This window comes from Sapajus apella, unplaced genomic scaffold (genome assembly GCF_009761245.1).
Source record: "Sapajus apella isolate SASKATOON/1434 unplaced genomic scaffold, GSC_monkey_1.0 scaffold96, whole genome shotgun sequence".
Lineage (NCBI taxonomy): Eukaryota > Metazoa > Chordata > Mammalia > Primates > Cebidae > Sapajus > Sapajus apella.
The window spans coordinates 1,383,989-1,409,156 of record NW_022437036.1 but is presented as its reverse complement, the minus strand read 5'-3'; the positions used below and the strand labels follow the sequence as shown (position 1 = coordinate 1,409,156).

Below are 25,168 nucleotides of genomic sequence, written 5' to 3'. Positions count from 1 at the left end.
TTTCACCTCCTCCTACCTCGCCTGATGGAATTCACACGCCCCTCCCAGCCACCCATGTCACCCAGCAGTGAAGGAAGAATCTCCCTCCACTCACGTCACCTCGGGAGAGATTAGAGTGACACTTTATTATTATTATATTTTTTTGAGACCGAGTCTTGCTCTGTCACCCAGGCTGCAGTGCAGTGGCGCGATCTCGGCTCACTGCAACCTCAGCCTCCCGGGTTCAAGCGATTCCCCTGCCTCAGCCTCTGGAGCAGCTGGGACCACAGGCGCTCGCCACCACACCTGGCTAATTTTTTTGTATTTTAGTAGAGACGGGATTTCACCATGTTGCCCAGGACGGTCTCCATCTTCTGAACTCGTGATCCGCCCACCTCGGCCTCCCGAAGTGCTGGATTACAGGCATGAGCCACCGCGCCCGGCTGATACTTGATTATTAATTTTGAGACAGGGTCTCTCTTGCCCAGGCAGGAGTGCAGGCGCCATCTTGGCTCACTGCAGCCTCAACCTTAGGCTCAAGCAATCCTCTTGCCTCAGCCTCTGGAGTAGCTGGGACTGCGGGCGAGCACCACTGCCCGGCCGAGGTTTTGATTTTTGGTGGAGACGAGGCCTCGCTCTGGCCAGGCTGACGCACCCGGTCCTGCGTTCCCACCTGCAAAAGGAAGCCTCTCTAGGGAATTGTAAAGACTCCTGGGGGAGGGGCTGCCATGCCACGCCTTCCTGGAGCTTGGGGACAACTCGGACATTGGAGTCCCCTGTAGGGCGGCCTGAGGCAGAGCTGGCCTGGCCTGGCGACCCTGAGCTCGTGGGAAATGGAATCGGCCAGCACCTTTCCTGTGGGCCCCCGAGCCCGGGGAGGAGGTGCCCTTCCCCTCTGCCAGGGTCGCCGCTCTGCCAGGGTCGCCGCTCTGCTCTCTCCAGGGACTGAGTCTGGGGCGAGAGTGTGGCCTTAGCCAGTGGCAGCTGACGTGGACTGAGCACCCGGCCGTCCAGGTCCACGGTGGCGCCGACCCCAGCCCCGCGGGCAGCCCTAGACCGGCGGCCGGAGCAGGAACGGGGGCGGCGCCGGGACCGGGACTCACCCTCCCCGGGTCTTCCTGGGCCCTGGGGCCGTGCTGGCGCCGGGGAGGGTCTGCGGCTTCGGAAACTCGCCTCCTCCCCCGTTCCTGAAGGGAGCCCTTCAGCGCGGCCCCCACCCCACGCTCACTCTCCGGCTGACGCGCGAGGGGAGAAGAGAGCGTCTTTCTCTCCTGCTCAAAGCTCCGAGTGTGCGGCGCGCCAGGCCCGGGTAATTTTAACCCGCGGCTGGAGGGAACGCGCCGCCCGGCGTCTTTTCCCCCTTGTCGGGCTGGGCGCGGCGGCCGCACGGTGCAGGGGGAAGGGGGAGCCCCCACCCGCCCAGGTGGGCCCGGCTGAATGGGGGGCTTGTGCGGACGGGGGCGGGGAAGGGGAAGGGGCCGCCCACCTCCCGCCCATCCGCCTCCCGCCCGCCGCACTCTGCCAGCCCCGACGCCGCCGCTCAGACGTCGCGCAGCCATGGCCCGGGCGCCCGCGCTCGCCCCGCTCCTGCCCCCGCTCCTGCTCCTGCTCGCGCAGCTCCTGGCAGCCACTGGGGCACAGGTGAGCGGGGGCTCGGGACTCTGAGGCAGGACGTCTAGCCGCGCGGTCCCGGGACTGCCCCAGCCCCGAACCCGCCACCCCAGGATGCCCGGCGTAGCCTCCACTCCCCCAGCCCGTGTCTTGGTCGGGGCGCGGAGTCCCCGGCGTCGGGTTGAGCCCCAGGTCGCCTCGGGAGAGCACCGTCCGGCCGGGTCCTCGCTGGGTCCGCGCTGGCCCGGGTCCGCCGGCGCCGCCGCCTCCGCTCGGAGCACAAGGAGCCCTTTGTTCCCGCGGCCCGAGGGAGGCGGGGGCACTCTGCGCGGGGCACCTGGCTCCACCCGAGGCTTTGGGGCTCACCGAGGAAAGTGGGGGTCGTCGCGGCCCTGGAGCTGCTGGGTCGGAAGGAAGCGCGGTCCATGATGACTTTTCTCCGTTTCAGAAAGTGGGACTCCCAGGCCCCCCCGGCCCCCAAGGGCCACCCGGAAAGCCCGGCCAGGATGGCATCGATGTGAGTTTGGGGGTGCTGAGGGCCCCCAGCGCTCTGGGGTTCTGGCTCTGGCCGCTGCCTCCCTGGGCTCCCGAGCCTGATGGAGAGAAAACCAAGCCCCACCTCCCAGAGCCAGGGTGACATCAGGAGGCAGCCAGTACCTTCATGGGATGGGGGCAGCCCTGCAGGGATTGCTTGGGGGTGGAGGGTGTCACGTGGTGGTCCTCGACCCAGAATGCCGGCACTGAGGTGTGTGTCTCTGGGTCCCTGAGGGGCCCATGCCCCTGGGTTCTGGGTTCTGGCCCCTGGGCTGAGGTGGGGAGGAGTGGATGGAGGCAGGCGGAGGGGGGCCACATCAATTGGGTAGACAGGGGCAGGGGGTCTTGCTGGGGATGCTGGATGCTGGAGCCAGCCATGGAGGGGCTCAGGAGTTGACTCCGTCCCAGAGGTGATGTCCCCCATGGGTGTCTCAGGCCTGGTGTGGCCCAAGCATCGGGAGGCAGCAGCTGCAGCCTGACAGCTGTGCCTCCCTCTGAGGGACTATCTGGAGTGAACCTCCCCATGTGGCCACCGCCCCCAGGACAGGGGTTCCCCCAGGGCCTGTCCTTGTCTGTGTGGTTCCTGTGGAGGGCTGCACCGAGAGTCCCCCGTGACCCACCCTCAGCCTCTCTGCCCTGCTCAGCCTCAATGGCCACGACCTCCTTCCCTGGCCACAGGGCTGTGCTCAGGGCAGCTGTGTGGACCCAAACCCCCATGGCCCAGGGCCCTGGCCTCCCTGGGCTCCTCCTGGGCCAGGTACCTGGACCCCAGAGCTCCCACTTGAAATCTGGTCTTGAAGTCTCAGTTAAAGGCCTGGTGGTCATCAACAGGGTGGGGGCTGGGGGACCTTCAGGAGACCGAAGAGGCTGCAGACGGAACCGAGAGGCCGCCCAGCACCCAGGCCGTCTTCCTAAAGACCCAGGCCACTGAGGGAGGGGATTTGCCATGTATTCCCATCACCCCTGGGGGCCGTGTCCCCACATCTGCAAAGTGGTTCCCACAGCCCCTGTGGCTGTGAGGGCTGAGCCTGTCTGCCCAGGTCACCTCTTTGCCGGGTGCTGCCCCATACATGGGTGGCTGCCCCCTAGGTATGGATCAGGGGCTCAGGGTCCCCTTTTGTCTTCTTGGGCTGGGCCTCTGGGGCTGGTTTGGTGGCCAGCGAGGCTCCGTTCCCTGAGGCGGGCTCTGGAGGACCTCTCATTTTCAGGGTCACATGTGGGCATCTTTACTCACAGGGAGAAGCCGGTCCTCCGGGTCTGCCCGGGCCCCCGGTAAGTGTCCCTGGCTGGGGAATCAGCCTTTTTGCAGTCTGGAGAGAAGAGGGGACATGGAACAGAGGGGTCATTGATGTCCTGTCTCATCCTGTCGGAGGCTGGGTTGCCTGAGGGGAGGCCTCAGAGGGCCAGGAGCAGGCCCAGAGCCAGGAGGCAGGAGGGGAGCATGTGGCCTCAGCCGCAGCATGTTCTGGGCAGGGCCTGGCTTTGAAGCTTTCTTTGGGCCGGCGCCAGGCAGGCCAGGGCTGGAGCTGGTACCGTCCTGCAGGTCCCCCGGGCCTGAGGCTGCACAGAGCCCTCCCACCTTCAGCTCCAGGGATTGAGGGTCCTGGGGCTCCGAGCCCTGTCTGGGTCCCCTGCGGGTCCCACAGAGATGCCTGCTGGCCCTTAGCCAGGGAGGCTGAGGTGACCAGAAGGTCTTACAGATGCCCCTGAGGGATGGGGCGGGCAGCCTTCCTGGGCCAGCAAGGTGTGGGCAAGCAGGACACACGTGACCCAGCTGGGCGGGGTCTGCCGGGCGGCAGGAGGAGAGGGGGCCATGTCATGTAGCCGGGCACAGGGAGGTGGAAAGCATTTTGCTTTCTTGCTGAAGGCCCAGGCTCCAGGCCAGACCTAGCCCTCACACCTCTGCCTTTTCCTTCTGCACAGGGACCAAAGGGGGCCCCAGGAAAGCCGGGGAAACCAGGAGAGGCTGGGCTGCCGGGACTGTCGGGTGTGGACGTGAGTGTGCCCGCCCCCTCCCCTTGTCCTACTCCCCCCACCAGGGACCTGGAGGAGTCGGCCTTAATTGCTGTTGTCCAGCTGGGCCTGCTCAGGCGGGAAGCCCAGTCCTGATAGAAGTCTCCAGAAGTCCCCAACGGGGGTCCTTTGGCCCTCATCCCAGACATCACCAGCATCTGGCAGAGGACAGAGCCAGCCCACAGTGGAGCTGGAAGTCCTGCCAGCCCTCCTTGTTCAGGAGCCAGTGCCCATTGTCAGGCCCCTCTGCCCACTGCTGGCCTGGCCCCTGTGAGCCCCAGGCTGGCCTCGCTCTGTCATCGTGGCCCCCAGGCCGGCCCCGACACTGCAGCTTTGTTCCCCTAAAGCCAGGCCTGGGATGTCCTGCTGAATTGGTCCCCAAGGCCTGACTCCAGCACGTGTCTCTGTTGCTGGCTTCCCGCTAGTTGCCTCCTCCTCCCAGGCCCTCTGGGGACACCCGGCAGACAGTGGTTGGGGCCAACAGAGGAAGATGCCAGCCCAAAGTTTTCTGTGCCTCTCTGAACTCACCAAGGGAAGGGTTCATGGTTCCATTTTTGCCTGGGGGTGGCGGGTACTTCCCTTGTGGCCCTTCAAGCTCGCCCTCTGCCTCTTTCCACAGGGTCTGACCGGGAGAGATGGACCCCCTGGACCCAAGGGTGCCCCTGGGGAACGGGTAAGTGCCTGCACCAATCCTTGTGGCTTTAGTTCAGAAGTAAGGTCCCCCCACCACCTCTGGCCATTCTGTGTTCACAAGGCCAAAGAGCTGGTGGTTCTGAGGACAGTGGCCGCGTCTGGGACTGGCCAGGCCCCACCCATGCAGTGGGGTAGAGGGGTGGAAGGCAGGGTGTCAACTGGCCAGCCCCCAGTGCCTGCCTCCTGCCCACCCCCACATACAATCAGGGTTATCCTGCATCCAGACTATGGCAAGGAGGACGGGGATGGTGTGGGGGACCCACCCCAGGCGCCCCCCTCCTCCTCAGAGTGTTCCTGCAGCCCCCAGGGCCCCGGGGCAAACCACCACCAGGGACCCCCAGGGAACACAGCCTGCAGAGTCCCCTGTGCCTGCCCGTTGGACACAGTTTTTTCATCCTGACTGAGCGGCACCCCTGCCCAAGGATGCCCTTCTCCCCACATGGCTTCTGAGTACAAAACCGACACCAGCATTCTCTCTTCTGCCCTCATAAGAAGTGGCCGTCAGCCAACGGGTGCCACTGGCCCCAGGCACAGAGCATCACAGAGGGCAGGAAGGCTGGGCCGGGGACACGAAGACACAGCCCTGCCCTTGGGAGGTGCATTCTGAGCAGAAAACAGGAAGGGGACAGTAGCTGCTGGCCGCCAAGTTCCCGGTGCCCGGGTCGGGGTGGGCTCATCGCCAGGCTTTCAGGAGGGGCTCCGGCCTCGTCGCAGGGCCCGGCTGTGCTTCCTCATCCAGGGAACGGGGATTCCGGGCAGCTGGGCCCAGCCAGGGCCCAGAGGGCGTGGAGGGCAGACGGGGCCTGGCTGCCCAAGGCTCTGGGGCTTGCTGACGTGGGCAGGGCTGAGGACCTAGCAGGCTGCGTGGGTGGGTTATTGGGAGGGCTTCCTGTTGGAGACAGGCACCTGGGGTCACTTCTGTGTATCTCAGACCTGCCCCGGGTTGCGCATTCTTGCAGTGGGCGCAGGGACTCTAGCGCCATTTGTCTCCAGCAGCATCTCAGGACAGCAAAGGACCCTCGATGTCAAGGGGGCTCAGAGGCCCTGCCCCTCTGTGAAGTGGGACTTGGACCCTGCTGGCCTGGGTGTTGGTGTTGTGGGGTCACACTTCAGAGGGAGGAGAACGGGTTTGCATATAGAGGCTGAGCCCAACCTAGATGCCTGCTTTCCTCCCACAGGGAAGCCTGGGACCCCCGGGGCCACCCGGGCTGGGGGTGAGTATGGTCCTTTCCTTTCCGTGGGAGTTTGAGGAGCTAGAATCTGGCCTAAATAGGGGGCCTCCAGAAATCCCAGAGGCCATCGCTGGCCCTCTTCTCTGCAGCTTCTCTGGGGGCTGGTGCCTGCACTGGTCCTAGAGCCGTCTCTGGGCTGGGAACAGACACCCATCCCTGGGAACACTCTTTCCCGGGGACACACCTGAATCATCTTAGGGAGGGGAGGCGCAGCCTGTCTTGTGCCCGGCATGCTCTGACTCCATGCTTGGTTTTGTAGGGCAAAGGCCTCCCTGGACCCCCCGTGAGTACTGGCAACCCCTGGGGCCTGAGCAAGCATGCGTGTTCCCGGAGCCTGCCAGGCTGGGATGTCCCAAACTGTGCCTGTGGGCAGGGCTTCTCAGGGGCAGCATCTGACCACCCCACACCTGGAGCCCCTCCCTGGGGAGGCGGCACACTGACCCTGGGTGGGGACCCTCAGGGCTCCTGATACAGACTTCCCCACTTCTCTTTACCTTCCTCCAGGGAGAGGCAGGAGTGAGTGGCCCCCCAGGTGGGATCGGCCTCCGAGGCCCCCCGGTGAGTGGCTGTCCCAGACTCCCTCAGAGTGGGCTCACCTGTGGCCTCCACTATACCCCAGACTCAACAGCCAGGGCCCCCCCTCCCCCTCCCCTTCCCCTTTCTCCCCATCTCCCACCTTGGGGGGTGTTGTTAGAAACCCTGGCCAGTGATCCAGACCCAACCTCAGGATGCAGACATGACAGAGGCTGTGGGAGTGGGAGTGGCCGTGGAAGTGGCCGTGGGAGTGGCTGTGGGAGTGGGAGTGGCCATGGGAGTGGCTGTGGGAGTGGGAGTGGCTGTGGGAGTGAAGTGGGAGTGGGAGTGGCCGTGGCCGTGGGAGTGGCTGTGGGAGTGGGAGTGGCCATGGGAGTGGCTGTGGGAGTGGGAGTGGCCGTGGGAGTGAAGTGGGAGTGGGAGTGGGAGTGGGAGTGGCCGTGGGAGTGGCCGTGGGAGTGGGAGTGGCTGTGGGAGCGGCCGTGGGAGTGGGAGTGGGAGCTGGCGGGAGTTGGGTGTGTCCTCTTCCCTGGGAGAAACCGGGTACCTCACTCAGGTGGCAGCTGGTCCCCTCTAAGTCATACCCTCTCCCCAGGGACCTTCTGGGCTCCCCGGCCTCCCTGGCCCCCCAGGACCTCCCGGACCCCCTGTAAGTACTGGGCAGAGGTGCTGAGAAGTGCTAGGCAGGGACTAGGGTACCGGGTTGGACCCCCATTTCCCCTCTCGGGCTCCAAGCCCCCACTCAGACTCCTTGCCCCTCCAAGAGCTCCTAACCCTAACTTGGCCATCCCCAGGAACAGTCAGGGGTGGGGGAAGTGGCTGTGGCTCCCCCAAGGCCAGCCCACTTGGGGATGGTCAGGGCTCAGGTCCCCATGGCCACCCTGCCCCAAGGACAAGTGGATTCTGTCACTGTCACATGCCCTGTAGGTGGGCCAGCAGCACCCAGCATTGGCCACTTGGGGGATGGGGTGAAGGGTCTCCAAGTCCCCTCACCGGTGGGGAAGGTGGCGATCAGTCAGAGAGTGGGTGGGTGGGTTGGGTGGGTGCAGGTGGCCAGGGCTAGCGGGAGAATGTCAGCTGTCTCTGTGTTTTAGGGACACCCAGGAGTCCTCCCTGAAGGCGCTGCTGACCTCCAGGTGGGCACTTGCAGCAATTTGTGAAGGGGGCTGGGGGGGTGCCTCCCTTGGGGGGCAGGGGTCTGGCCCAGAGAGGGACTTGGCCATACTGCCAAGAAGGCAGGGCCCGGGCACTCCCATCGTTGGGAGCTCAGTGCAGACAGCTCAGGCACAACCTGGCAGAGAGCGCAGCAGGGACATCCCCCCTCCCCCTCCCACCCTCCTCACCACTGTCTAGATGTGCACTGTCCCTCACAGAGAGCCACGGGGCACATGGAGCTTTGCCAATGTAATTAATCAGTCATGCCATGGAGCCACCCAGTGCCTTCACTGCAGCGTCCCTGCAGAGGGTGCCCTTGTCCACAGATGGTGACAGAAGAGTCCTGGGCACAGTGAGGGACTGGAGTCTGGGACCCACCTTTACCTCGATCTTTGAACCTTGTCATTTGAGTAAAAAGAAAACAGGCTCAGGCAGGCGCAGTGGCTCATGCCTGTAAATACAGCACTCTGGGAGGCCCCGTCAGGAGGATGGCTTAAGCTCAGGAGTCTGAGAGCAGCCTGGGCAACACAGTGAGATCCTTGTCTCTACAAAAAACTTTTTTTTCTTTGAGACATATTCTCATACTGGCACCCGAGCTGGAGTGCAGTGGCACAATCTTGGCTCACTGCAACCTCCGCCTCCCAGGTTCGAGCAGTTCTCCTGCCTCAGCCTCCCAAGTAGCTGGGATTACAGGTGCTCGCCACCACGCCTGGCTAATTTTTTGTATTTTTAGTAGAGACAGGGTTTCACTCTGTTGGCCAGGCTGGTCTCAAACTCCTGACATTGTGATCCACCTGCCTCAGCCTCCCAGAATGCTGGGATTACAGGCGTGAGCCACCTCACCCGGCCCCAAAAAAACTTTTAAAGTAGCCAGACGTGGTGACATGCCTGTTGTCCCAGCTACTTGGGTGGCTGTGGTGGGAGAATCACTTGAGCCCAGGGGGTGGAGGCTGCAGTGGGCCATGATCAAGCCACTGCCCTCCAGTCTGGGCAACCAAGCTAGACCCTGTCTCAAAAAAAAAACAAAGAGGAAAGAAAACGGACTTGGGAGGCCATGGATCCATCTCACCTTTCTGTCTGTGTGTCCGTGGTTGCAGTCCACACCTTGTTTTCATAGATAGAGAGGTTTGACGGCTTTGAGGGGAAAAGCCCGCCCCACTCTGACTTGACCACCGACGGCTGTCCACCAGCTCTCTCCTCACCCCACCCCAGGCCCTGGCACCTAGCCAGCCTGTGTCTCAGAAGGGAGGCTTTAGGGAATCTTTCAGAAGGTGGGGAGTGACTGGACCCCTGGCCGTGGGCTGAGTCAGCTGGGGCTGCAGACACAGGCCTGCTCGTTGGCCCAGCCAGCGCAGTGCAGCTGCGGGGCATCTAGAACCAGCCCTGGGTCTCCTGAGCATCAAGCCTGTTGCCTGGGCTCACCCTCCTACAAGCCCCATGCCCAGCCACTCCTGCCCTGTGATGGGCCTTACCTGAGGCACCACCAGGCCCCCTGCGGAGCGGGGCTGGGCAATCTGAGCCGGCTGCAGGGGTTGCCACGGTCTGCTCCATGTGGCCCCCACCACGCTTGGCCACTGCTGAAGGAGACCATGTCTGTGTCCAGTCCTGGTGCTGTCACCAGCGTGGAATGACCTCCTGCGTCCCTGGGTGCTGACCTCTAAGTTGGAGGTCCTGCTCCACGTGGCCAGGAGGGGTCTGACTGCTCTGTTTTCCAACAGTGCCCGAGTATCTGCCCGCCAGGCCCCCCAGGGCCCCCAGGAATGCCAGGGTTCAAGGTGAGTCATGGGGGACTGGGACCCAAGCACCCACCTGCACTGGGTGGGAGGCAGCCGGGCTCCCATGGACAGGGAACCTGTGGAGGCGGCAGGTCCGGAAAGCTGGGCCCTGCTTCCAGGGTTGCCCCAGAAGAAGCTGGCCGGCCTCCCTAACCCGCCCTCTGTACCCCAGTGACACACGGGTGTGGCCAGGCTGGGAATGGCCATGGGCATCAGAGAGAGGGTATGGGGGAGAGCTGGCCTCAAGCCCCCACCCCAGCCCTGCCCTGCTCTGCTCCTGACCGCCAAGCGCCCTCAGGTGGGTCCCAGCGCCTCTCAGGCCTCGATTTCCCCAGGAGGGCACAGGCCAGCAGTCCTGTGCACTGCCGTCTGGTGGGTCCTGGGCTGCCTGGCCCTGCTGGCCTCACTTCAGTGCTGCCAGGGAGGGTGCTTGGGGGTCTGGGTGGGGCAATGACCCTGAGTTTGCTTTCAGGGACCCACTGGCTACAAAGGCGAACAGGGGGAAGTAGGCAAGGATGGAGAGAAGGTAAAGCTGCCCCACAGCGGCTGGGAGGGGCCGGGGAGGGGCTGTTTAATGGATGCACCTGGGCTGGGCACCTATGTGCCTGTCTTCCAGACGGCCTGGCTGGTCAGAGCAGGGATTTGGGCAGGGTCCCTGGACAGACCCCTCCTGACTGGCCCCTCTGTGGAAGCTCCCTGGTTTGTGTCTGTGACCAGGGCGAGGGGCGTCTGTGAGGATGGCCGGCCTTAGCCTGAAGCCTCCTCTCACCTGTAGCCACTGTCCATGGAGGGTGTCTGTCCGTCGTCACCTGCAGGCAGGGGGACCGGGTCTGGGATGCCCTTTGGCATGGCTGGATTGACCAAAGGAGGGGACCCCATATGCACATCAGAGGGGTCCCGTTTGGCCCTGAGGAGGGGCCTGGATGGGGCCGAGGGGACTTACGGGAACAGTGACCACGGACGCAGCCCTGACAGGGCGAGGCCACCAAGACTTGGAACCTCTCTGGAGCTGTGGGCAGGTGACCCCTTCACAGAGCCTCCAAGGCCCAGCTGTGAAGGGGCCAACACCCCCAGATGCTGGGGCTCGAGTGGGGTGACTGGAGGCCCCAGAAGGTACTAGGAGAGCCAGAATGGACCACTGACCACCTATTTCTCTGTTTCAGGGTGACCCCGGCCCCCCTGGGCCTGCCGGCCTCCCAGGCAGCGTGGGGCTGCAGGTGAGTCTGGAAAGGGCAGGATGGTGGGATGGGAACTCGGCCCACTGAATGACCGAGCCCGGCACATTTCTGCTTCCAAGGGAGCCAGCTCAGGCTGGGGGACAGTCAGCTAGTACCCAAGTACAGGAGCATGGGCTGGTGGGGGTCCCACCTCTGCCAAGGCTGCTGATCTCAAGGCTGGTGCCCCCTCCCTCTGGGGGACCTGAGCTGAGGCTGAGGGCTCATGGAAGACACCAGGGCTTCCACCATATCCCGAGAGCTGAGGCCCTCGGGCTCCCCGGGGTGGGGGTGCAGCGCCAGCCTCTGCATCTGTGCCTCTCTCCTGCAGGGCCCCCGGGGATTACGAGGACTGCCAGGGCCGCTCGGGCCCCCTGGGGACCGGGTAAGTCCTGCAGCCCCTAGGTGGCTGGGGGCCTGGTCATCTGCATCTCCAGACTTAAGATGAGTGAGGCTCGGAAGCAGCGGGCACCCTGGCTCTGGCTGGCACTGCCATGGCACACGCCTTGCTTTGAGCCCCTGTTCCCGCGTATGCCTGGGCGAGGGCTGATGGTCAGCGCTCACCGACCCCCGCACGCGGTCCCAAGCTGCTGCGAGGGCTGCTCACACATGTACCAGGAGAGGGCTAATGAACTCTGCACGCTGACACCCCCACACGCGGTGCCAGGCTGCTGTGAGGGCTTAGGCCAGAGCAGAGGGGCAGGAGGGATTTGGGGACTGCTGGGGGGCGTCTTGGGGGAATTTGCTGAGGAGCCCTCGAGGAAGAGCTGCTCGTGTCTGGGCCACCCTGAGGGAGCTGGGTGGTTGGGGGGATGCCGGCCAGGCCTTAGACTAGAGGACCCTAGATCTGCCTCTCCTCCGTAGGGTCCCATCGGGTTCCGAGGGCCGCCTGGGATCCCAGGAGCACCCGGGAAGGCGGTACGTGTGTTGGTGGATGTGGGTGCCATGCGTCGTGGCCTCTTTCTCCTTCCCTCGGCTCCTCTCAGACCCCCCCCATCCCCCTGGGGCCCCCCTTCTGTGGCTGAGCTGTCCCCTGGACACCCTGGGAGGGCTTGTGGCATGGGTAGGGGCGGCTTACCAATGAAACCCATTCTTTGTGGGACATTCGCCTCCTTTCCGGTTCTGGACGTGGAATGAGGGGTCACCATCATCCCTCTGGCCATCTCTGACCACTCCTGGAGAGCTGTCCCCACCCTACCATCCGACCATCTCCTGGAGGGCCCCAGCCCCACCCTCTGACCATCTCCGTGGTGTTAACTCTGTCCCTACCCTGCCCCCATCATTTCCAGGGTGACCGAGGCGAGAGGGGCCCAGAAGGGTTCCGTGGCCCCAAGGGTGACCTTGTAAGTGAGAGGGGACTTGGCTCCCTGGGTCCTTCCTGACTTGTACTGGGGAGGGGGACACACCTGGGGGTGCCACCTGTTGGGGAGACTTGGAGGGGCTGCCCTGCCCTGGGTGGGCCTGGGGGTATGTGGGGGTCAGCCTGGCCCTGGAGGGCCCCAACTCCCTCCCTAGCCCCAGCCATTCTCCCAGAGCCCACATGGGAGCTCCGTGGCTCCCTGCAGAGTGGCCAACAAGTCGGGTGGTGGAGGGACCAGGCTCCAGGGTTTGGATCCTGCCCCAGAGAAAGGCTCTCGGGTGGAGCAAGTGAACATAACCTCCAGAGACAGTCGAGCATCGCAAGAGAGGAACTGAAGTGACTGTCCCCTCCCTCGACTGAGCCCTCACGGCTGGAGCAGCAGGGAGCCCCCATGCCACGCCCTAGCATTTCTGGCCTCCAAATACAGCCTTCTCCACGCACCCACAGGCCCAGGGTGGTGGCGAGGGGTGGCCCCTGCTGCTGTCCTGCCCGGAGCACAGCTCCTTGGTGTCCCTAGGCTGCTGGCTGGGGAGTGCGTGAGGCCGTCTGGGAAGAGACCGCCACTGCTTCTGTCACTTGTGTGTCCTCTAGGGCAGACCTGGTCCCAAGGGAACCCCCGGAGTGGCCGGGCCAAGTGGAGAGCCGGTGAGTGCTCATGGCTGCTCCTCAGAGAATGCTTCTCCCCTGGGCCAGCTACTGACAGGCAGACCACACTCAGGAGGGCTGGGGCTCAGTGCCCTCTGCTGTGGCAGACCACACGCAGGAGGGCTGGGGCTCAGTGCCCTCTGTTGTGGCCACCTTGAGATCCAGAATAACGCCTGACCAGCCCCACAGCCCCGCACAGTTCTCTTTTGCCCGGAGCCTGGGGAATGTGCAGGAGTAGGGGGTCTCAGGTTGGGTTTGCCTGCATGGAGGGCATGGGAAGTGAGGGCGGGTGGATAGTACCACTGGGCAGAGGGGGGCACTCCCGGGGTCCCGGGCACCTGTGCAGGCTGGGGAGAGGGGGGCACTCCCGGGGTCCCAGACACCTGTGCAGGCTGGACAGAGCGGGGAACTCCCGGAGTCCCGGGCACCTGTGCAGGCTGGGGAGAGGGGGGCACTCCCGGGGTCCCGGGCACCTGTGCAGGCTGGGGAGAGGGGGGCACTCCCGGGGTCCTGGGCACCTGTGTAGGCACCTTCCTTCCTGCTCTGTGCCCACCCTCCTCCAGCCCCTCGTGTTGCCTCTGCCCCTGGAGCTGTGCCCTCTCTTGGGACACCCAGCACTTGGCTGTGTCCTGATTCCAAAGCCAGTCCAGAGTGGACAAGGCAGGCCTGGCCTGAGTCCCAGCTCCCAAACCTCAGTTTTCCCACCTGCAAAATGGGCCAGAACCAAGGCTCCCTTAGGGTGCCATGGCGCGCCTGGTAGATGAGGCCTCAGCCTTTGCTGTACTCCTCACCGGTGTGGCCACCTCGGTCATGAAACCAGCCAACTGCCAGGGCCTGGGGGCAGCCACAGTTTTAGGCTGATGGAGGAGGAGGCTGCCCCCAGGACAGGACTGTAGAGGGAGGGGTGGCCCGCTGCCCAATGGGCCTTACTCGTCCCTTGTCCCCAGGGCATGCCAGGCAAGGACGGCCGGAATGGTGTGCCAGGACTTGATGGCCAGAAGGTTGGCATGGGGCTCAGGGTGTGATGGGAGGGAGGGAAGGGGTTAGAGGGGAGTTCAGCCTCCCGAGGTCTCAGCCTCCCCTTCTCTGCCCCAATCTCTGTCCTTGCAGGGAGAGGCTGGTCGCAACGGTGCTCCGGGAGAGAAGGGCCCCAACGGGTTGCCAGTGAGTGCCCAGCGGGTGGGCCGGCCTGGGGCACCACAGCTTCTGTCTGCCCAGTGGCCCCTGTGGGGCTGGGTGGGGGGTCACTGTAGGGCCAGCTTCCTGTGAGAGGTTCTGGGGCCTGTGTCCGTTGGGGCCTGTGTCCGTCAGGGCCTGGCACAACCCCTGGTGCCCGTTGGGCGCTGCGGATGGTTGCCCGTGTGTTTGCACATGTGCGAATGTGTTCATGGCCGTCTTCAAGTGCCGTGGGGTCATCACCCCCGTGGGCCCCGAGCAGGGGCTCCTGTGTCCGAGGCCGGGGAGGCTGTGAAAGCCGCACCTAAGGTCGACAGGGCTGGGAGCAGTCGGCCTGCCCTTTGGGTGCGCTCACTGTCTGGCCATGAGCACCTGCCCGTGTGCACGCTGCTGTGACAGGCAGCCCTGACCCCACGCACTCTCCTGGCAGGGCCTCCCCGGACGAACAGGCTCCAAAGGCGAGAAGGGAGAACGGGTACGTGATGCAGCCGCCTTCTCCCTGGGAGGGGAGGTAGGGGCCCTGATGCCAGAGGTGTGGGCAGGCTCTCACAGTCCTCCTTCCTCTGCAGGGCAGAGCTGGGGAGCTGGGTGAGGCCGGCCCCTCCGGAGAGCCTGGTGTCCCTGTGAGTATCTGCAGCGCCCCTGACCTCACACCATCCCACATATGCGCGGACCCTGCCCTCACACCCTTCTTCCCCTCCCTGTAGGGAGACGCTGGCATGCCCGGGGAACGCGGCGAGGCTGGCCACAGGGGCTCAGCGGTGAGCATAGGGACGTGGCCCTGGGTGGGGGGTTGGCATGGAACCATCAGCAGGTGGCCCCAGTTTCTGAGCACGCTGGGGTGGCATTTGGTTGCCTCGATGGGCCTGGCCCACAAAAGCCGAGGAAGCTGGGAGGGGTGGGGCCTCGCCTTCCTGTCCCTTGCCTGCTGGGAGACAGTCAGGGCCGTGCCAGAGCTGCCCTGTTTTCAGGCCCTCTGTGCTAAGCCCAGCCTTGTGCCTCCGGACACTGAGATAATGACAGCGCCAGCTGCAGGTCCTGAGGGGACCATGGGCATGGGTGCCTGGCTCTGAGTCTGGCCTGACAAGTTGGGTCCAGGGCACGCCTGAGCTCTGAGATCCCCTAAACTGTCCCTGGGAGGTAGCCCTGCCTTTGTCCCTCAGCAACCCAGCCAGGTGGCTTAGAACTGGCTCCTGCATCCACCCGGGAGGGGAGGCTGAACCGGGCTCCCTGGGATTCCTCGAACCCCAAGACATCTACTCACCTCACCTTTGTCTTTCAGGGGGCCCTTGGCCCACAAGGCCCTCCCGGAGCCCCTGGTGTCCGAGGCTTCCAGGTACGTGATGTTGGGGCGAGGGCCTGGCATGGGGGTGACCCAGATGGGCCAGGTGCATTGGGTACGGGCACTGACAAGCCGGGACCTCCTTCCGCAGGGCCGGAAGGGCAGCATGGGAGACCCTGGCCTTCCAGGCCCCCAGGGCCTCCGGGGTGACATGGGCGACCGGGTAAGTGGCCCTCTCAGCAGAAATCACCCCTGTGCCCCACCCCCACCCCCTACCATGGTCCCTTGGGATGCAGACAGGGAGGGGCGCTCACAGCTCCCTGTGGGACATCTGGCCATGGGCGTGTCCCCCTGCACGGCGGAGGCAGTGGTATCAGGGCCCTGAATGTGGCGCCTTTGGCCCCTCTGACCTTCCATGTGGTGTTCCTGTGGGCAGCGGCTGTGGGGCTCTGCCTCCTGCCCTGCATAGAGGCCTGGCGGGGGCCTGCACGTGGTCGGCGCTCATTCCTCAGGATGGGGGGAGGCTGGGGCTCCAAGAACCACGCCTGCTCCTGAGTAGCAGTGTCTGCGGAGGCGCCACTGCCAGAGGGTCACGCTGCTACAAAATCGGTTTGAACACCAGTGTTCCAAGTGACTGTAACAGTCGCAGCTTCTGTCTCATCGAGGCTTTTTCCTGCTGGTCTTGCAGCAGCTGCAGCGGTGGCTCCTTGCGGGTCAGTGCAGAAGGGGGCGTGGCCTGCCCAGGGCCCCTGCTCAAGGGGAGGAGCCTGTGGGTCTGGTCTGGTCCCAGCCATGCTCCACCAGATACCTGGGGACCTCGTGTGCCTGCCGTGGCTGCCCCTGCTGGGCAGACAGAAACCCTTTTCAGACATGTGACATGGCTGCAGGTGCCCTTCATTCCAGGGCAGTGGCGGGGCCACAGACACCACGGCTCCGTGGGGGAGAGGAGGCTGTTTGTTAGTGCCAGGCAGGACATTCCAGGGGTGGGGTCCATGCCAGCAACCTCAGGGCCTCCGAGAGATCTCGGGGCTGGCACCCGCCCTGCGGGCACTGTGCCTGTCCCAAGCGTGGGCGGGGCCTGCTGGCTGCATTTCCCTTTTGCTCGAAACTCACCAGAAAGCCTCACACTCTTCTGCCCCTTGGGCAAGTTCTCACTTATGCAGACCTGAGAGCAAACAGACGTTTTTTACGGGATTCATAGCAGCGCCCAGGCATGTCTTCAGTTTCACAATCCCGTGCGAAGGTGGTTAGATAAGCTTTTGCATCTTTGACTCCACTGTGATGGAATTATCCTGGGACTGTGCAGAAATACCCACAGGAGGGGACTCAGAGCCACAGGGCTGTGAACAGGAGTGGGGCCCCTGGGCCTGTGTTGGGACCCCGGGTTTCACAGAAGCCCTTTGTGCAGGACGATGAGGATGGAGGTGGTGTTTACCATTCCTGGGCCCAGGACAGGCTCACTTTAGGGATTCCTGTAATTCCTCTAATCCAGCGCCTTCTCTCCACCCCCAGGGTCCTGGAGGTGCTGCAGGACCTAAGGGAGACCAGGTGAGCTGGGCACAGGCCGGGTCAGAAGGAATGACCGCAAAGCTGCACAGCTTCTCCCGGCTCCGCCCGTCCTGGCTCCAGCCCTGGCTGTGTGTTCCAGACGCTGACCCTCCTTTCTCCTCCTGCTGTGTCCATCGGTCACCCTTTCTGGCGCCTGTCATTCCTGCTTAGCACGGCGACAGCAACTCTGGGCACCCAACCCGCAGGCATGCCCCAGCGTCCCCTGCTGCCTTCCTGGGTGCAAACAGCTGGCCAGCCACGTTGTCCCTGCATGGCTCTGGGTGCAACAGAAGCTGCTTCTGGTCCAGGAGGCACCAGTGGGAACCCTCAGGGGGAGGAGGTGTTTCCTGCCGTCCTGGAGAACTGACAGAGGGCAGGGGCTTTGCAGGCGGATTCGAAATGCATTTCTGTTCTTCGAAGCACTTTTCTCTCCAGAGAAGCATCAGGGTGGGTGGGGTCGTGGTCGTGGCTGCCCTGCCCTCCTGCAGTGCCTGCCCTGACTTCTGGGCATGAGGCCTTTCCCCACGGCTGGAGGGCCTACAGCAATCAACCCCTACCCCAGGTTCTGCTTGGCAGAAAAGCCTCGTTATGCAAACAAATGTCTTCCGCTTAGTGGCCTCACCCCCGCCTACAGGTCTCCCAAGGCAGGGTCCTGCCTGGGCTGCCTTCGTGGCTGGATAAAAGACGTGCGGCCTGATAAAAGGCTCTTGGCCTCAGCCTCAGGACAGACATTACACCCACAAGGCTCCAGAGCTAGGAGCTGAAGGCATGAAGCCCCTACCGAGGCATGAACCGCTCTTTTAACTTGGGGGTGTATTGTTTTCAGGGCATTGCAGGTTCCGACGGTCTTCCTGGGGATAAAGGAGAACAGGTGAGTGTGATGAGGTGACCTTACTGTCACCAGCAGCTGGGAAGCCGTTCTGAGGACAAGGTAAAAATCTGCAGCTCCCAGTGGAAGATCAGCTCTGCTGGGCGGCTTGGATACAGCAGGGTTTCGCAGAGGCTGGAGGCGGCTCTGGAGTCTGGCCTGACCTGGTGCCCAGAAGTGCTCCGCCCCTGCAGAGGGCACCCCATCTGTGGGTTCTTTGCATGAAGTAGTCACAGCTGGGTTTTTCGTTTATTTTTATTTTATTTTATTTTTTTTGAGACGGAGTCTTGATCTGTCGCCCAGGCTGGAGTGCAGTGGCACGATCTTGGCTCACCACAACCTCCGCCTCCTGGATTCAAGCGATTCTCCTGCCTCAGCCTCCAGAGTAGCTGGGATTTCAAGCACCTGCCACCACACCCAGCTAATTTTTCTATTTTTAGTAGAGACAGAGTTTCACCACGTTGGCCAGGCTGGTCTCAAACTCCTGACTTCAGGTGATCCGCCCACCTTGGCCTCCCAAAGTGCTGGGATTACAGGCGTGAACCACTGCACCTGGCACACAGCTGTTTTTAACTAAAGAAAACTCCATTTCCACGGGCCTAAAACTCAGGTGAAGCATAAAATGAAATTCCTGTTGAGTGTCTTCATAGACACGTTTCTCCTTCCAGACGTAACAGATGGAGCGGTCTCCAGTTCCAGAGAAGGAAGACCCTTCTGGCTTTCCCCAGGCCAGGGTTTTAATCTATGATGAAGTCTTTCCTTTGTGTCTGGGTGAAACAGAAACACTGTAGCCCCAGGGACCCAGTCTCTGGCAGACCCCCCACAGCCCAGTGTCAACATTTATGCCTCTGGAGAAATGACCTCAGTTGTTTGTGAATGACCTCAGTTGTGTTTCATTTAGTGAACTTTTTTTTTTGAGACAGAGTCTTGCTTTGTTGCCCAGGCTGGAGTGCAGAGTGCCACAATCTCAGCTGACTGCAACCTCCGCCTCCTGGGTACAAGTGATTCTCCTGCCCCAGCCTCCCGAGTCGCTGGGACCCAGGCGCCCGCGGGTGAAGCTGCTCGGGAGGGCAGAGCTCTCAAGACCTAAGCACCTCTTAAGGCTCCACCTCTCAATAGCGTTCAACTGCAGTTCAACTGCCCCATGTGTTTGGAGGAGACATTCAAACCCAGCAGACTGTGTGTTGACACACCTGGGGCTTGTCATTCCTGAGGACCCAGCTGGAGGGGCCCAGGGTTTTAGGACCGAGAGGCTGAGGTCAGCATTAGGCATGCTAGTAAGAGGAAGAGAAACCAAGTCCGTGTGTGTAAGACACAGCACTGGGCAGCTCCCAGGGTCACTCTTCCCCAAAGTAAGTTGTGGTGTTAATTTTAATTTAGACGGGGCCTCACTCTGTCACCCAGGCTCGAGTGCAGGGGCGTGATCTTGGTTCACTGCAACCTCCACCTCCCGGGTTCAAGCGATTTTCCTGCCTCAGCGCCCCCCCCATCCCACCCAAGTAACTGGAATTACAGGTGCCTGCCAACACGCCTGGCTAATTTTTGTATTTTTAGTAGAGACAGGGTTTCACCATATTGGTCAGGCTGGTCTTGAACTCCTGACTTTACGATCCGCCCGCCTCAGCCTCCCAAAGTGCTGGGATTACAGGCGTGAGCCACTGCGCCTAGCTGAAAGTAAGTTTTTAAAAAGAATCAGTACAATCACAGCAGTGTAAAAATGTAGGCAGCGGAACAGAAGGAGCCACCGTCTACACTTTGATGTTGTCTGACAGGTGTGTGGATGATGCGTCATTCTATCTTCAGCTGTCTACCTCCCACCCACCCAACAATACACACTTAGTTAAAACACACTTTCCTCTTCACAGGGTCCTAGCGGCCTGGTTGGACCCAAAGGAGAGGTGAGTGCTGGGCGGCTGCTCCGATGACGCAATCCGAGGGTGCCTGCTGACTTCCTGCCCACCGATGGGCAACAGGCAGCCCTGCAGGGCACTGCCCAGATCTGGGATGGTAAAAATGCTTGCTCTGGTCAAGGCTGGGCAAGATGGCTCTGTGCCGGCCAGGAAAGCACGCAGGGGCGGCTCTGGGCTCCTGGGCTTGCCCTGACCCACCTTCCTCCTGTTTCTCTGCAGTCTGGCAGTCGAGGGGAGCTGGGCCCCAAAGGCATCCAGGGTCCCAACGGCACCAGCGGTGTTGAGGGTGTCCCTGGCCCCCCTGGTCCTCTGGGCCTCCAGGGCATCCAGGGTGTTCCTGGCATCACAGGAAAGCCGGGCGTTCCGGTACGTTGCTTTTCTGGCTCTCACAGGATTGAGATCGTGTTTTTTCCTAAACAAAGTGACTTTGTGGGGCGATGGTGGGAATGTTTGGCAGAAGCTGCCGTCCCCATGCTGACGAATGTGTGGGGTGACTTCCAGGGGAAGGAGGCCAGCGAGCAGCGCATCAGGGAGCTGTGTGGGGGGATGATCAGTGGTAAGTCAGCCGGCGCTGCCCATCCCCGCCTATTGGCACTCGGGGGTCCGCTCTGCCTTGGCGTCTGTCCGTCCTCTGCACTAGAGGGTGGCCCACTCACCGGCCCTGGATTCAACCAGATGCCTGACATGCAGCAGGTTTCCTGAAGTCTGCTGACTGCATGGGGTACAAGGACCAGCTGAGTGTGCCACTGTGGCTGGCAGGGCAGGTCCCCAAACACCCCCACCTGCTTCGCCTTCTCACTCAGGCTTCTCAGGGTCTAAGGGGCTGGGGGGGTCCTTTCTAGCTCTGGCACTTATCACCCCAAAGCAGTGAAACCATTTTCCATCAATGAGAAGGAAACCTTCCTTCTGGAGGGCAGCCCTGTGTGCGTCTTCTGTTCTTTCCCTAACGGTACTTTTCATGACCCTCTCTCAAACGCCTGCACCCTTGTTTTCCCGAAGAACAAATTGCACAGTTAGCCGCGCACCTAAGGAAGCCTTTGGCACCGGGATCCATTGGCCGGCCCGGTCCAGCTGGCCCCCCTGGGCCCCCCGGGCCTCCGGGCTCCATTGGTCACCCTGGCGCTCGAGGACCCCCCGGATACCGCGGTCCCACTGGGGAGCTGGGAGACCCCGGGCCCAGAGGTGAGTGGCTGACCCCACAACACAGTGACCCTGCTATAAAAATCCATGGGGCTAACCTGCTGTGGGTGCCGGGTGTGGGGCGTGCCATGCGTCCTCCGTGGTAACTCCGGGAAGGTGGGCCCCTCGTGTTTTGGGGCCTAGCACAGTTAACTCCTTAGTAATCCTGTGGGAACTGGAACATTTTTTAAAATGTGATGTTTTTCTCAAATACCATCAGAAAAGTATTTGGCAGGGAGGGGCTGATTAAAAACGTGAGGAATGGCCAGATGCAGTGGCTCACGCCTGTAATCCCAGCACTTTGGGAGCCAAGGCTGGTGGATTACTGGAGGTCAGGAGTTCAAGACCAGCCTGGCCAACATGGTAAAACCCTGTGTCTACTAAAAATACAAAACTAGCCAGGTGTAGTGGCGGGTACCCGTGATCCCAGCTCCTCTGGAGGCTAAGGCAGGAGAATCCCTTGAACCCGGGAGGTGGAGGTTGCAGTGAGCTGAGATCATGCCATTGCACTCCAGCCTGGGCCAAGTGTGAAACTGAATCACAAAAAAAAAAAAAAAAAAAGTGAGGAACGAATAATTAAGAGTCGCATTTTTTACTGATGAGACGCACCTTCATGAAAACTGGCAGCATGTGAAAATTTGTTTTGCAAAAGGCAAAAATACAAAATTCAAAGTTTTTTCCATGTTAAACACTATAAAGAACTCAGCCTTAATTTAGAAAGAGGATGGGAATCACTGACATTAGCTGCCGGACTGCTGATCCCACACGTGGCTGTGCTGACTTGCCGGGAAGGCTCTGGGGTGCCAGGTGTAAGCTGGGGAGTCTCAGCACGGAAAACACACCACTGTGTTAACTGCTGGACACGAACCCCTACCACAGTTTTAAAATTTTCAAGTTGCCTTCCATCTGCGGCATTCAGTCAGCTGCCTTTCAGCCCAAGTGAAGGATTTGAAGCTTATGATTCTAGTGGATTCCACCATACTGACCAAACAACTTCCTGTTTCCCAAAGATAGCGTCAGAAAACGTTTCTACAGGAGACTTAACTCTGGGTTCCTGCCTTTATCTCTGAGACGGAATTGAACTATTTAGCAAGGTGGCAGCATTCCACAGTGAGACTATGTCACTTAGACTGAGATTGAAGATTTTCAGCACTCGAGTGTCAAATTCATTTTGTCGTCCGTATGTCCAAATTATCAAATAGCTTCATGTTTCTCTGGAAACTTCTTTAAGTGTTGGCCTTCCCAGGCCATCCAGGCTAGCTGATGCCACATGAGAGACTACAGTCTTCAAAAAGAGACAACGTAAGATTTTCTCCAGAGAGGGACCTGGACTCCATCAAGACTTTGAAAATAAAACTCAGGCCAGGCACGGTGGCTCACACCTGTAATCCTAGCACTTTGGGAGGCTGAGGCAGTGGATCACCTGAGGTCAGGGGTTCGAGACCAGCCTGGCCAACATGATGAAACCGTCTCTACGAAAAATACAAAATTAGCCAGGTGTGGCGGCGTGCACCCGTAATCCCAGCTACTCCTGAGGCAGAATTGCCTGAATCCAGGAGGCAGAGGTTGCAGTAAGCCAAGATCACACCACTGCACTCCACTCCAGCCTGGGCAACAGAGCAAGACTGTCTCAAAAAAAAAAAAAAAAAAGAAGAAAGAAAATTCTAAAAGCACATTAATCACTTTTACCAGTTCTCAGCAGTGTGGCATCATTAGTGAGCAGAGGCCACACAGACCCACGTGGGCTGTCCGTCCTCTGGGACTGCTGTGCCTTCGCACCCTGTGAAGACGGGCATGTGTAGGGCAGGAGCCACTCCCTGGAGAGATGCTTGGTGCCTCCGGTCACCATCAGTGAAGCGGGCACAGATGCCCGGAGCTGGCAATGGGAACTGAATGTGAATATAAATGCGCCCCTAGACCCACAGCAGGTCCTCGCTCAGAAGCCTCTGTTACCATGGTGCCTGGCACCCCCTCCCTGGAAAAGAAGCACCAGGCAGGACCGCCTCCCGCTGCCCAAGGGCACAGCAGGTCAGCCTGCGGTGTCAGGCCAGTCACGCCAGACGCACTGGGCACTGGGGCCAATGTAGCCTGCTGCCCCATTGGGGAGGCCCACAGAGCTCTCAGGTCTTGGGCACCGCTCCTGCCGGCGGCCGTGCAGGACATGCAGGTGGACAGTGACTGCCTCAGTGTTCGCACCGCCGATCACGCCTCCGTTTCTCATCCACTTCAGAAAGCAGCACGATTGAAACAGACACACAAACACCAAGCAAAACAAAGCTGGTGCTACGGCGTCGACCGTCCGACAGAACAGGCCGGCTCAGTGATGCCGCCTGCCTCGGTGATGCCGCCTGCCTCACAGGGTCCCTGTGTTGACAAAGGCTCGCTCTACCAGGAGCAAATCCTGGAGGGACCCATATGCATCCAGCCTCGTGTCTTCAGGGCACGCAAAGCCAGGGCTGACACAGCTGGGCGTGGTGGCTTGGCCTGGAATCCCAGCACTTTGGGAGGCCGAGGTGAGAGGATGTGCTGAGGCCAGAAGTTCAAGACCAGCCTGGGCAACACAGTGAGACCCAATCTCTCTAAAATTAGCTGGGCATGGTGGCGCACCTGTAATTCGAGCTGCTCAGGAGGCTGAGGCGGGAGGATCCCTGGAGTCCAGGAGGCTGAGGCTGCAGTGCACTACGCTCATGCCACTGCACTCCAGCCTCGGCGACAGAGGGAGACCCTGTCTCAAAACAAAAAACAAAAACAGATGGCAGCACGTTCCTCTCCTCACACAGCAAAACACAGACGTAAGATTCGAATGACGCAATCAGAGGGTGTGAAAACGCTTTAGATGACCCATGGGCCGAAAATCATATTTTAAATATGAATACAAAATAGTAACAAATACTCAGCTGCTTAATAAGCATAAATATTTTTTGCCTATACAAAACTAAAATCCCACTGAAACTGGCTGCCAGAGGTCAGGGAGGAGCTGAGCCACGCACGGCTCAGCAGCAGGAGCAGGTTCTGACGGATGCTTCGTGGCTGTGGGGATGTCGGGGCTGCCCCCAGCACCCCTGGGCCCTGTGCCAAGCCTGGGGCTGATGGCTGCGGCCTGCACAGCCTGCTGCTGTGCTGGGTCCCGTGGGCACCTCTCACACGGCGGTGGGTGTCTGTGTTAAACTCATCCAAACACGGGGAGGGTATAAGAATTGGGTGTGATTATCTCACGGGACCACATCGCCTACCCCTGCGTCGGGGACCTGCAGCCGTCCTGCGGCGCGAGACTGTGCAGGTGGGTCCCTCTGGTCAGACCCCGTTGCACCCTACATGTGTGATGTCTGTACGTTTCTAATGGTCCCACTTCAGTAAAAGGTGGGCACCCTGTGTGTTAACAAAGGTCAATCAGATGCGGCTGCGGTGTGGCTGCACAGATGCTCTAACCATGTCTGTCTACACCTTGTGACAGGAAACCAGGGTGACAGAGGGGACAAAGGCGCGGCGGGAGCAGGGCTGGACGGGCCTGACGGAGACCAGGGGCCCCAAGGTACGAGTCCACTGCCAGCAGGGCTTCACTGGGTGGCATCTCTTCCGCAGTCTCGTAACTTTATGCGGGGCGTGCTTGGGTTACAAACGGGTCTCTCGTTTCCTATTCTCTTGGCAAAGCAGCCTTAGAGGCAAGATTAGGAATTGCCTCAAGAACCGCTTAATATATGAAAGTTTAATCTGGGCTGAGTGCAGAGGCTCACGCCTGTGATCCCAGCACTTTGGGAGGCTAAGGCAGGCGGATCACCTGACGTGTTCGAGACCAGCCCTGCCAACGTGGTGAACCCCCGTCTCTACTAAAAATACAAAAATTAGCCGGGCGTAGTGGCGGGTGCCTGCAGTCCCAGATACTTGGGAGGCTGAGGCAGGAGAATCGCTTGAACCCGGGAGGCAGCGGTTGCAGGTTGCCATGCGCCAAGATCGTGCCATTGCACTCCAGCCTGGGTAACAAGAGTGAAACCCTGTCTCAAAAAAGAAAAAAAAGTGTAATCGGTAAGCAGATCCTCGTGGATCTATTTGGCTAAGTCATTTGCTTAGATTCTGTTTAAAATTATTCAGTATCTATTTCAGTTAAATTCTAACAGAATTTTCTCTTAATTGACCTGTGCATACATTGAATGTTCCTTTCTTTTTTTTTTTTTTTAAGAGAGGGGTTTCTCCATGTTAGGCTGATCTCGAACTCCTGACCTCAGGTGATCTGCCCACCTTGGCCTCCCAAAGTGTTGGGATTACAGGCGAGAGCCACCACCCCCAGCCATGAACGATTCCATTTTTAATGTCAAAAATAAATGCTTTGTCATGGAGGGAGGCAGCACAGGGGTCCCTCGCAAAGTCCACCCCCCACCCCCGCCTGGCTGTCCCTGCCTTAGGCTGGTGCCTTCACAAAACCAGGAAGCCTTAGACTCTAAGGATGTGTGTGCAGGTGAGAA

At 60.9% G+C, this 25,168-nt stretch overlaps 1 protein-coding gene across 1 annotated transcript in view; it reads left to right on the top strand.

Moving 5' to 3' along the window:
* Window positions 1–1,536: 1,536 nt before the first annotated feature.
* Window positions 1,537–25,168, top strand: part of COL9A3 (collagen type IX alpha 3 chain) — a 24,836-nt gene continuing 1,204 nt past the window's right edge. The window contains exons 1-31 of the mRNA XM_032257082.1: window positions 1,537–1,620; window positions 2,039–2,107; window positions 3,361–3,396; window positions 4,048–4,119; window positions 4,757–4,810; window positions 6,009–6,044; window positions 6,322–6,345; window positions 6,567–6,620; window positions 7,192–7,245; window positions 7,691–7,732; window positions 9,470–9,526; window positions 9,999–10,052; window positions 10,690–10,743; window positions 11,072–11,125; window positions 11,605–11,658; window positions 12,030–12,083; window positions 12,692–12,745; window positions 13,693–13,746; window positions 13,856–13,909; window positions 14,352–14,396; window positions 14,491–14,544; window positions 14,629–14,682; window positions 15,204–15,257; window positions 15,355–15,426; window positions 16,716–16,751; window positions 17,578–17,622; window positions 19,485–19,517; window positions 19,749–19,895; window positions 20,031–20,085; window positions 20,529–20,711; window positions 24,163–24,240. Of these exons, the coding sequence (XP_032112973.1) occupies window positions 1,537–1,620; window positions 2,039–2,107; window positions 3,361–3,396; window positions 4,048–4,119; window positions 4,757–4,810; window positions 6,009–6,044; window positions 6,322–6,345; window positions 6,567–6,620; window positions 7,192–7,245; window positions 7,691–7,732; window positions 9,470–9,526; window positions 9,999–10,052; window positions 10,690–10,743; window positions 11,072–11,125; window positions 11,605–11,658; window positions 12,030–12,083; window positions 12,692–12,745; window positions 13,693–13,746; window positions 13,856–13,909; window positions 14,352–14,396; window positions 14,491–14,544; window positions 14,629–14,682; window positions 15,204–15,257; window positions 15,355–15,426; window positions 16,716–16,751; window positions 17,578–17,622; window positions 19,485–19,517; window positions 19,749–19,895; window positions 20,031–20,085; window positions 20,529–20,711; window positions 24,163–24,240 (1,870 nt within the window). The remainder of the gene's footprint in view (window positions 1,621–2,038; window positions 2,108–3,360; window positions 3,397–4,047; window positions 4,120–4,756; window positions 4,811–6,008; window positions 6,045–6,321; window positions 6,346–6,566; window positions 6,621–7,191; window positions 7,246–7,690; window positions 7,733–9,469; window positions 9,527–9,998; window positions 10,053–10,689; window positions 10,744–11,071; window positions 11,126–11,604; window positions 11,659–12,029; window positions 12,084–12,691; window positions 12,746–13,692; window positions 13,747–13,855; window positions 13,910–14,351; window positions 14,397–14,490; window positions 14,545–14,628; window positions 14,683–15,203; window positions 15,258–15,354; window positions 15,427–16,715; window positions 16,752–17,577; window positions 17,623–19,484; window positions 19,518–19,748; window positions 19,896–20,030; window positions 20,086–20,528; window positions 20,712–24,162; window positions 24,241–25,168) is intronic.